Here is a 12,211-nt window from a genome sequence, read left to right as displayed (position 1 = left end):
TGAGTAAAATGCAAAGTCAGTGGAGGATTCTGAACAGAGGAGTGAATAATCAACTTTTTAAAAATGGATCACCCTGGCTGCTATTCTGAGAACAGACTAAAGGTGACAGATGAAGTGGAAGATAACAAGGAAGACTAGACAGGAGGTTACTGCTGTGATCGAAGCAAAGGATAATGATGTCTTAGACTAGGTTAGTGGCAGTGGCAGTGAGATAAGAAGGAATCAGATTCTGAATATTTTGAAGACAAAGCTAACAGGATGTACTATAGACAAGATGTGAGAGGCATCGAGATTGACTCTAAACACTGTGGCCTGAGCACCTAGAAAATGGAGTTTCCATATGTCCATGGAGATCAGAAAAAAACTGTCAAGAGCAAGTTAAGAGTGATGGGAAATACAGGGACTTCCCTGGTGGCACGGTGGTTAAGAATCTGCCTGCCAATGCAGGGGACACGGGTTCGAGCCCTGGTCCAGGAAGATCCCACATGCCACGGAGCAACTAAGCCTGTGCGCCACAACTACTAAGCCAGCATGCCACAACTACTGAGGCCCGCGCACCTAGAGCCCATGCTCTGCAACAAGAGAAGCCACCGCCATGAGAAGCCTGAGCAGCGCAACGAAGAGTAGCCCCCGCTTGCTGCAACTAGAGAAAGCCCGCGTGCAGCAACGAAGACCCAATGCAGCCAAAAATTAATTAATTAAGTTTTTAAAAAGTGATGGGAAATACAGACATCTTAATTTTGAGAGAACAATTAAACATTCAAGTTGAGATACTTCAATCTCGAGTTAAAAGGAGAGATCCAGGGCTTCCCTGGTGGCACAGTGGTTGAGAGTCCGCCTGCCGATACTCCCCCAAAAAAAAAAAAAAAAAAAAAAAAAAGGAGAGATCCAGAGAGATATATAAATTCAGCTGCTTTTCAGCATATGGATGGTATTAAAATGACAGGAATGAATGAGATCACTCAGGAATTAGTGAGAACAGAAGAGAGAAGTGGCCTTGGGCCACTTCAAAATTAAGAAGTCAGGCAATGAAGAGGAACAAGCGATGGAAAATGAAAAGAAATGGCCAGTAAAGTAAAAGGAAAATCAGGCTTATTCTGGAAGACAAGCGAAAAATACACCAAGAAGGAAGCGATAATCAACTGTGTCTGACTTCCCTCATACTTCAGGTAAGAGGGGGATAGGGCACAGATCTTGGTTGTAATGACACCAGATCTTAGTGACGTAGACAAGAGCAGTCTCTGAAGTACCGAAAGCACGAGATTGATACAGGATGAGATGGGAAACTGAAGACAGCGAGCACAGTTGACTATTCCATGGAGATTTACCACTTAAAAAAAAGGGGGGAGGGGCTTACCTGGTGGCGCAGTGGTTGGGAGTCTGCCTGCCAGCGCAGGGGACACGGGTTCATGCCCCGGTCCGGGAAGATCCCACATGCCGCGGAGCGGCTGGGTCTGTGAGCCATGGCCGCTGGGCCTGCGCGTCCGGAGCCTGTGCTCTGCAATGGGAGAGGCCACAGCAGTGAGAGGCCCGTGTACCACAAAAAGAAAACAAAAAACAAAAAACAAAAAAAAAAAGGGGGGGGGGAATGGGGCAGTAGTTAAAGAGGGGTAGTGAGACCAAAAGATCTCATTTTTTTTAATGGGAAAGGAACAGTAAGGACTTGATCCTATTTACATGCTGATGGAAAAGATCATGCTAGCAAGGGGAAAATTCCAGAGAGAGGAGAATCACGGGAGCAATGTCTTTCTGCAAGGGGAGGAGTTGACCCTGGACTTGAACATGGACCATTCCTCTGTGGTAACAGGAGACAAAGTAGAATATATAGTGGGCACAGAAGTCGGGTGTGTGAGGGAATGAGTTTGCAGAAATTCTCCTCTAGTTGCCTCTGTTTTCTCAGTAAAATGGGAGACAAGATCTTCACGTGATAGTAAAGATTCAAAGAATAAAACTCACAACATGATTCAAGTGAAAAAACAAAAATACCGTCCAGAGAGAAAGGGCCGAGACGTGCTGGTATCCTGCCATCTCTTTGCAGACAAACATCTGCACAGGGTTCAGGACAGGACAAGAATGTGCTGACGTACGCGGAGTCTCGACCGGGCGCACGCCACGTCGGGGCGGGGAGAGCCATGCACTTACAGATGCACTTAGAGGAAGTGAAACTCAGTCAAGTCAGATCTGGCTGTTACTTCTGCCTCCAGTTTTGGCCAGACTCGGCCATTGCTGCCAATCGGTTTCAGTTTTACACACCAAAAAGTTCTTCATGCACTTAAACTTGGTTATTTGGTGGAGGTGGCGGGCACGGGGGAAGGACAGGTAGAAGCAGGGGACATGAGGAGTGGAGAGGTATGTATTTTGTTTGTTTGTATTAAATTGGGAGAAATCCCAGTTTTCTAGGTATTTATATTTCTGTTGCAAAGTCATCAGTGCCCTTTTCCACAAAATTTTTTCTATTTCAAAATTGACCTAAAGGTGACTATTTTTATACAGACTGGAATTCTCTCATATTTTAGTGGAATTTAAGTCGTGATACATTATTTTTTGAATTAGAGTGAAAGAAGTAGTATATGAACACAACACAAAGATTTGCTCTGAATGGAATGAGTCACAAGATTCAGTGAAAACTATACATAGCTTATCATTCCATGTTATACATAATTAACTACAGAGGTTATATCTGGGACTCTGTCATCAATTCCCAATGCTTATTCATTCATTCAACAAATGTTTTTTAAGTACCGACTATGTGTCAGGCACGCAGTATACAGCAGTGAAAAAGAAAAGATAAAGATCCTTGCCTTCATGAAGCTTATTATGTTCAAGAGGGAGAAAAACAGATAATAGACAATTAACTTAATAAATAAGAAAAAATTCATATGTAAGAAGTTCATAAGTACAAACGCGGAAAAAAATACAGCAGAGTCAGGTAGAAGGGGAGCTCGTTTGCAATATAAATGGTGCAGTCAAAGCAAGTCTCATTGAAAGTTAACACCAGGACAGAGACTACAAAAAACTGAGGGCGTGAGTCACATCAGCTCACTGGGGCAAAGAGTCAGGCAGAGGGAACAGCAAGTACAAAGGCCTGGAGGGGAGAAGGTGCAGGCGAGTTTACAGAAGTGTGAGGGGTCAAAGTGAGGGTGGTGGGTGACCAGAGGAACAGCAGAAGATAGAACTGGCTACATAATTTGTAGGGCCCAGTATAACATGAAAATCGGGGGTCCCCTTGTTCAAAATTTCAAGATGGCTCTGGCAGATCCTTCAACCATGCACTGGGACCCTATGAGCACGGGTCACACATCCATAAAGCCAGCTTTGGCAGGAGATGAGGTCAGATCAAACAGGTAAGAAAGTGAGGGAACATATCTGAAGGGCCTTCCAGGCCCTTGTAAGAACTTTGACTTTTACTCTGAGTGAAATGATGCATCATTGGAGGGTTTTAACCAATCAAACTTACAGCATCTGCATTGAAATTAGTCAGAGGGGCCCAAAGAAGAAACAGGAGATTAGACAAGAGACTGCTGCAATACTCCAGGTGAGAGATGACAGGGGCTTGGTCCAAAGATAATATTTGCAGAGGTAATAAGAAGTACCAGACTCTGGATACATCCTGAAGATGAAACTCATAGATTAGTGATGGGTTTTATGTAGGGAGAGAGAAAAATTTCAAGAAGAATGAAGAATGACCCCAAGGTTTTTGCCCTGAGGAACAGAAAAATGGGAGTTGCCCTGAGTTTAGACAAGGAGGTCTAGCCAGATGCGGAGGTGGTGGAGAGGGGACAACCAGGAGGCCAGTTCTCACCCAGGCGTCTGAGATGCCTCTTAGACACTCAGGTAGTGGAGACGGGGACCTGGCAGTTGGCTTCATGAGTGTGAGGCTCGGGAGAGTGGTCAGCCTGGAGGTATAAATGTGAAAGTGATCAGAAAAGCTGTAATTCTGCAGTGCAACTAAAAGTGAAGGTCTCAACGGATCTAGATTCTCCAAAAGTTCTAGACTAATCAAAATTCTTCTTTGTGTGCCACACTGATCTTGGCTAATGACACTTGCATTGTAATATTTACTTTTTACTCCATTCCCCTTTGATTGAAGTCTTTCTTTCTTTCTTTTTTTTTTTTTTTTCTCTCATTTAACAGCTAAAACTGAACACCAAGGAGTTGGAAGTGTGACTAAGAAGTTGGGGGAACACTGTTTCTAAATACCACAATTAGTTTTGCGCACCAGCAGTAGACTTTGATCCTGGAACAGACTATTTTTTAATCTCCACAATGACCCTTCTGTTACATCAATGGAAAGACATATTCATCTATTACATCTGCGATGTCATCATTAATCTAATGTAGATAATAAGTTTTCTGGAATAAATATAATAAATATTTGGGAAAGTTGACCTGTAGGTTGAGCAGAGGTTGCATATTACTTACGCTTGTCCATGGAGAAAAGAACTGTCCAGGGATGTAAAGGACCAGCAGTGGACCGCGTCTGGACTTTTGCTTGTACCTGGTGAGAGAGTTAGGTTTTTTGTTAGTTTTAGGAATTGCTTGTAGGAAATATGGAACAGAAGGGGCAGCCGTTACTGCTTTCAAGCAACGCTGTGGCATGGGGGTAGGGGTTGTTCAAAGGAGGCAAGAAATTGGAGAGAACCTGTTCTGAACCAAATCCACAGCTCCAGCGTGTCTTCCCAGGAAGACAGGGCGCAGCAGTTTTAAGAGAATCTGGACGCGTCTCCCTCAGCAGGACCCCTATCACCCCCGGAGAGGCGCCCTCAAGAGAGGGGCCTGGGGAAGGGGGTGTAAAGACAGGAAACCAGGCAGGGGGGGCAGTGCAAGACAGAGAAGGAGAGGAGGGGACACGTGGCAATTTATGTGAGGCACCCCTTTCAGGAGTGCAGAAATAATTTGGAAATGTCTTACAGAAGAGGAGGGATATTCAGTCATTACAGCAAAAGACAGTCAGGGTCACTGTAATTGAGCTGACTGTTTACTGACACCATTTTTACCCCCAGCCTGATAAAAAGATGCGTGTACAGATATATATTCTAGTTCCAAACAGGGCATTAGGTGCTGGCTTCTCTGAAATGAGTTCTCCTCCAATGAGGTCTGCTAGCCACAGCGAAGTCATGCAGGCCCGCTTCATTTCTCTAAGCTGAGTGAGGTGTACCCGTATTCTTTCCAATCTTCTCCCTGATTTCCTTTTTCCTTCCCTCTGTCTCAGTGGGAGAGATAAGTAGGAAGTGGAATCCTAAATTAGGAGGTTGGGATTAAGATATACACACCACTATATATAAAACAGAAGATCAACAAGGACCTACTGTGTAGCCCAGGGAACTCTACCCAATATTCTGTAATAACCTATATGAGAAAAGAATCTGAAAAGGAATAGGTATCTGTATATGTATAACTGAACCGCTTTGCTGTACACCTGAAACTAACACACACCATAAATCAACTACACTCCAACATAAAATAGGAATTAAATTAAATTTGAAAACCTGAATACAGTTTTCCATTGCTTATTATAAATAGAAATGCAGTGATCCTTACTGTGCAATATCCCTGACTCCACTTTCATACTTCAACTAGATGAGGAAAACCTAGAGATGTCACTATTCAGTAACTCGGTATAATATGGGTTATAATAATGTTTGTAGTGCTTATAAGTTCAATATGAAATGGAGCTTTTCTCCCCCTGCAGTTTACATTCAGTGTGTTCTCAGGTTTGAAGATAGCCTCTACTGGGGGTTATATGAAGGGGTAGGAAAAGGTGAATTGACCCTAACACACACACAGAAGAGGAAATATGTCTCCTTTTCCTATCTTTAAACATATAAGTATGTCCTGCAGTTTCAAACTGGATACAACATGACTAATTGCTTTACCTGACAACAAAACTCTAAAAATATATGTAAAAAAAACATTTAGCTTTGTAATCCGAAAAGAGCAAAAATATTTTAGGATTAGATCATGTATGTTAGGTAATTTTGTCATTCTGGTAAGTCATATAAAGTAGCGTTTCTCACCCTGGGCACTACAGACACCGGGGCTGGATGCTTTTTCACCGAGGGAGGCCATCCTATGCGGTAGAGCACGTGGACCGCCATCCCTGGCCTCTAACCAACCATGACAGGACTTTGGCACCTGCACACACACCCCTCCCAAGCCCAGTCATGACGATCAAAAGTATCTCTTAAAGTGGCTAAATGTCCCCTGGGTGGCAAAATCACCCCTGGCTGAGAACCACTGACACAGAACCTATTACTATACAACTAGGATAGAGACAAATTAATTTTCATAATATAGTTTGTAATTCTTTCATTCTGAGCAAGCATTTTGAAGTCATCAACCAAGGGAAGATGGCAAAGCTTTGCCAAAAGGATAATGTAAAACATCATCTCTTCCCAAACCATCAAATGACACCGTCACTTTCTGAAGCAAACAAACGATCGGTTCTCTCTGTGTCATAGTCCTGCTGTTCACAGATGACACAGTTGACTAATCTACTTCCTTCTTCAAAAATGCAACAGTCTAGAAACAGCAAGTATCAGTTGTTTTTTGTCCACCTAGTAGGATCTATGTCTCACTAAATTGGGCAATAGGCAGGAAGGCCACAGAACCGTGCTGGAGAAGCTTGTTGGGTTTTAATCTGCTTACTGATAACGGCTTGACTTGAAGTACACTTTACCACGGGTATCTTTTAAAACAATTACTTTTCATGTCTGACATTTAAGAAGCTCTACGATAACTGCTTAGATTTCCATTGCATGGGGGAGAGGCAATGGTTAGAAACTTTGAAATGACTGCATTATAAATAAATCTAGGCCATGTTTTTTCATATTTATCTATTATTCTTGTTTGCTCTTTGATGAAAAGCTAAAGTTGTACAGCATTCATGCGTACACCGTTTCTTATGAGGAATGTAATGAGAATCTCTGTAGCAAAGCCTATTTTCAAGACTGGATGAACGAGCCACTTATTTCAAGCAATATTTGGTGCAAGATCATACCAGCGATGTCACGGAACCTGATTAGTTCTTACAGTTTATTATGTTTATTCTTGATTGAGGCTGACCTTTGATCCCGTTTTGCTGACTTTCTTCCATTGTGTATCAAAGGCCTTAAGAAGAAGAAAGGAAAACTGAGCAGTTTGATGTTTGAAAAAAATTCTATGACGTTTCATTCAACAGATATTTTTAAACTTCTTCTGCTTATTTTACTTTTTTCTAGACCTCCCACACTTTTAAAGGAGTTTTCCAGACAAGAATATCCAGGTGGTGCCATGTCTAAAAACACTGACGAAAGGAGGAAAAATCTTATTAAAATCTGTTCCCATGCTGTTTTAATGAGGAACCAACACGAAAAGAGGGAACACATTCTTCCTCTCCTCCTCGGCAGGGAAGACGAGAAAATAGAAAAGCAGAGTGAAGTGGAAACTTTCTACTGGTAGGGTAACTTATCCAGATAATGACACAGACACATTTCCCTGCATTTTGCAAAGTAAAACTTCATTCTTTTGAAAGTTTTCAATTTTTTAATTTGAATTTCTCGGTGCAGGTGAAAAGATTTTTGAGAAATGTTTTTCCCTCTTTAATTTAAAAAATAATATTCAATAGCAACTGACTGAAGAGAGGAGAGAAAAAAGGAAAGAAAACAAGAGAAGCCACAAAGCCCCAGCTGTGCTTAGTTCCTGTTCATTCAGGGCAGCTCATGACGCAGGCTTGCTGTAGTTTGAATTCACATATTAGAAATCATTCAGAGAGGAAACTGGCTTTGGCATAATCTACAGAAGAAAATAGCATTCACAGAACTGTTATTCAAAAAGAAGCACAGAGCTGTACTTCTTGTTTAAATGTAACTAACCTTAGCCAGCTATAACAGGGAGGAAAAATAGGTGTATTTTGTGGTGGGTGGTTTCTGACATAAAATTTTAAACAAAGTTTCATAAACAATTATTGGAATCCGAGAAAGAATCAAACCTTGAAGCCCAAGTAGCTGAGGGTTTGGGGTCTCCCTGTTCAAAACAAGGGAGCTGGAAGAGGGAGGCTTGCTTTGCTTTGGGGACTTCCCGAAGTTGTTTAGCTCCAACCACACCTCTGGGCTGAGCCTGAAAGCAACTCTGTAACATCAATATCATAGTTGAGATCCCAAGACTACCAAGTTCTTTCCTCAGGCCTGCCCCGCACTAAGCCCTGTCCGGCCTGCTGTGCGTTTCCTTGTTAGGGTCTGCAAGACTCTCCCTGGACTGAAGTTGCTTTGAAGTGAGACCTTGTATCTCCACCTAGGATCTAATTTAGTGCAATAAAGAATATTCACTTATTAAAGACACCCATGCCATTCTTTTACACTAGAAGCTTACATTTCAGAACTATGAAGATGGTTTCTAGCTGCCATAATTTCATGGCATTAGACCGCTGTATGTCCCATACCACTGCTCTGTTCATAATATTTAGACAGTTCCATAGCAACACATAAAATACGACCTCCAGAGGTCTGCATTCCTCCAGCCCTGTGTGAAGGATTAGAGAAGTTTCTGAGAAAAGCAGCCATACTACAGAGCACTGCATCTGAATTTCTCCCTTTATGGTAGGAATTGCAGAAACCTGGAGCAGAAACACATCCTAGGATTTTATATTCAATTCTAGAAATGTCCCCCTGTTCTTATAGTTTTCTGGTTTTATTTATAAGGCATCAAGAAATCCTCTTATTCAATTCTGGAAAGAGCTAAAAAAATTTGACTACTTTATAGTTAATCTTCTTTCTCTTTCCACACTAGAAAAATAGATTATCGTCTTTTTATTATCTAAAATGTTTTGTATAAAAGTATTAGTGGAGATGACAGAGATGCAAATATCTTTCTAAGACCTGGTTCTCTATCCATATGCTTCTTGAAATTTGGAAGTAAATTTCTCATTGTGGCTTGCTCTTGACCCAGATAACAAAAATTTACTTTATTATGCTATCCATTTGCATTAAAATAGGGTTTCTACAGTGTCCAGCACAGAGGTTTTCTATTTTATGTTTAGCAGCTTAAAACAACAAATGTTTCTTTTCTCAGAGTTTCTCCAGAAGTAGCTTAGCTGGTGGTTCTGTCTCAGGGTCTCTCATGAGGTTGTGGTCAAGCTGTTTGCTGGGGCTACATTCATCATTTTTTATATTCTTGGCTTTGTTACATAATGTTCAACAGATCCTCTCTCTCCTCTCTTCTTCTTTTTGAGTTTAAATTCTCTGTGCCCTTTGTCATTAAGGTATCATCAACATCTGTCTGGCTGGAGTGTTTTGTCCTCACCTGCTCTCCCCGGGAAGCAGGACCGTTGGTTGAAATAATTCCCATGTTTCATTGATCAGGAAAGAGCCCTGACTCAGGCCCAGTTGTCAGGCTGGGGCACACGGACCCCTCAAAGCCCCTGGGCTGCTATCAGTGTCAGCTGGGCAGAGCCAGTTCTGATGGAACACAGAAACAGAACACTCAATTCTGGTATCTTCTAAGAGACGGGCACAAATGTGTACAAAAATCACTTAGGCCTCTTGTTAAGATGCAGATTCTAGTTCCTTAGTTCTGGGATGAGCCTGAGCTCCTGCATCAAGCACAGAGACTTTAAGTAAACATTGATGACATCCCCTGTCACTGTGGGTACTTGCCTCTCCTCTTCATCCTATTCTCCATCAACCTTACGGGGTTAGTCACTATTTCCTATCTGCATGTTGTTGAAAATATCTTCCTAAATGTTACTCTCTATTTGCAAAGGCACTATTATATCCAGATTATTTCTCACAGGGGGTTAGCATAACAACCTGTTACTTTACTTATTTTCAATTGTTTCCTGTAGTATTTTATAGAATGCACAATATTTTATATAGGCATCACACTTGACTCTCAAAACAACCCGTGTGGGAGGCCAGGCAAACTTTATCCCAGCTTTGCAAATATGGACACAAGCTCAGGAAGAGTAAATTACTTTCTCAAGGTCATGAAGCTACCAAGGTGCAGAGTTGAAACTCTGGGTCTAAATCCCAGTTCCCCAAACTAAACAATAGCACCACAATAAAACCCACTAAAAATTTCAACACCTCTTAAAAGACATGTAGCAATTAAGAACTGGAAATGGCCTAACAGATTATGAAATTTAGAAGTCCTCACTTTATACACTGTAGCTGCAGGAACTCAGGGACTACGTAATGTGTCCAACACTACAGAACTAATTATAGACTCAGCCAGTACTTGAATCTCCTGACTTCCAGGTCAGCATCTTCTGCTACTTTTCCATCTCACTCCCTTAAAAGCCCCCTGGCGGGGCTTCCCTGGTGGCGCAGTGGTTGAGAGTCCGCCTGCCGATTCAGGGGACACGGGTTCGTGCCCTGGTCTGGGAAGATCCCACATGTCGCGGAGCGGCTGGGCCCGTGAGCCATGGCCGCTGAGCCTGCGCGGCCCCCTGGCATTGTGAGCTTTCCATGATACATGCCAGTGACCTGTCCAGTTTCTGCCGGGCTCAGAGATGTGCCTCTTGCCAAAGATGGGCTCTGTCTTGCTCTCTGCAACAGCTGGGCCGCACTCATATCGCTTCTGGACAGCATTCCCATTGCTCACCAGACCTGCAGCAAGGTGCCCACGTTACCAACCAGTGTTCTTGTCCTCCTTAATCAATAAAAACCCATCAGAGGCCAGACAAGAGATTCAGGCAAGGCCTTACTGGGGCCCCTGCTGCAGCAGAAGGGAGTGAGAACAAACAACAGGTTCCCTTGCTTGCCTGCTCCCTGAGTGTGGGTGGGGGGCGGGGTGCGAGCTCGTTCCTTATACAGGGTGAGGGTAGAGGTGTGTCCAGGGGTCTGGCTGGAGGGGTAGCTTAGGTGCTGTGCCCACCCCTCAGGTGGTGCTGTGTGCAGGGGGCATGTGCGGTACCCTGCTTTTGCTCCCAACACCCTGTTTTTGCTCCAGGCTCTTCAAAAGCAGCACTTGGGGTTTTTTTTTTTGGTCTCTTGGTGTCTTCTGTCCAGAATTTGCCCCAACTGCGCATGCACACAGTTATTTTTAGTCCCATACAGTTTCTCTGTATTTTGTGGCTCAAGGAGAGGTGTGTCCAGGTGCCAGCACTGCAGCAAAGGGGCCCAGGTCCCAGCCTGCCATCTTTCCAAATCCAAGCCTTAATCAGATTCTATCCCCTCCATAAGGCCTCATTGCCATCCCGGGACCTCAGGAAACCTCTCTTCTCTAGGTCCTCAGAGCACCTGCAGGGCCTACCATGCAATCTCATACCAGGCCTCTCCTTGAGGACCTGTCCTGTGCCCTGTACATCCTCTGGGTACCATCCGGGTCCCATGTCACCCTTTCCCCAACACTTTAGGATTCTTCTCACCGAGGACTGTTGATACATGAAAAGCTATTTCTTCTCCCTGGAACACCCTTCCAATCCCACATATTAAACCACCTAGAAAATTCCTGCTTAGCCTTTACTTGTCAGTTAAAACACTGCTTCTTCCACGCGAAGCCCCTGCTGATGTCTCCAGGTGACGCTGGTGAGCCTTCTTTGGGGTGCCAAGCACATTCTGTACGAGGCTTCCTCAGATCAACTGTGTGACTTTACTGCTAGTGTCTGAATGTCTGTTTCCTCACTGAGGATTCCTCATCACAGATATAACCATCTGCTTTTCCTCTGCACTGAGTACAGGGCCCAGCACACAACTGGAGCTTAATGTATGCTAAATGAATAAAAAAATTAAATGTGCATGCCCATAAAAATGAAGACATTCTGTGCTCTATTAAGCTTAAGAAAGAAATAAATGCAGAGTTACAAGCTTAGAGGGGAAATGCTCATCAGGGAAGCAGGTCTTGGGTATCAGAGGCCTGGGCCTAATTCCTCCAGCAACTAAAAAGCCAGGGTGGAGAAAGACCAAGAGGCATCTTTTTTTTTTTTTTTTTTTTTAACTTTTTATTTTACATTGGAATATAGTTGATTAACAACATTGTGTTAGTTTCAGGCATACAACAAAGTGATTCAGTTATACGTATACATGTTATCTATTCTTTTTCAAATTCGATTCCTAATTAGGTACAGCATACTAAGCAGAGTTCTCTGCTCTGCAGTAGGTCCTTCTTGGTTATCTACTTTAAATATAGCAGTGTGTACATGTTGAGATATCATTGTTCTTTCAGGAGTCGGAGCCTCGTGTTTAGAGGTAAGCTCTCATCTCCAACTACACTTTTCTAGAGTTACAGCCACTAC

At 43.0% G+C, this 12,211-nt stretch overlaps 1 protein-coding gene across 1 annotated transcript in view; it reads right to left on the bottom strand.

Annotated features, from left to right (window-relative positions):
• Positions 1–12,211, bottom strand: part of LOC112395160 (uncharacterized) — a 404,375-nt gene that overhangs the window by 151,335 nt on the left and 240,829 nt on the right. Inside the window, exons 10-11 of the mRNA XM_024738216.1 lie at positions 4,423–4,498; positions 3,803–3,896 (exon numbers count right to left, since the gene is read on the bottom strand). Of these exons, the coding sequence (XP_024593984.1) occupies positions 3,803–3,896; positions 4,423–4,498 (170 nt within the window). The remainder of the gene's footprint in view (positions 1–3,802; positions 3,897–4,422; positions 4,499–12,211) is intronic.

The sequence above is a fragment of the Neophocaena asiaeorientalis genome, unplaced genomic scaffold (assembly GCF_003031525.2).
Source record: "Neophocaena asiaeorientalis asiaeorientalis breed wild unplaced genomic scaffold, Neophocaena_asiaeorientalis_V1.1 scaffold25, whole genome shotgun sequence".
Lineage (NCBI taxonomy): Eukaryota > Metazoa > Chordata > Mammalia > Artiodactyla > Phocoenidae > Neophocaena > Neophocaena asiaeorientalis.
Note: the sequence above shows the minus strand (reverse complement) of the source record. Positions and strands in the feature narration are given on the sequence as shown.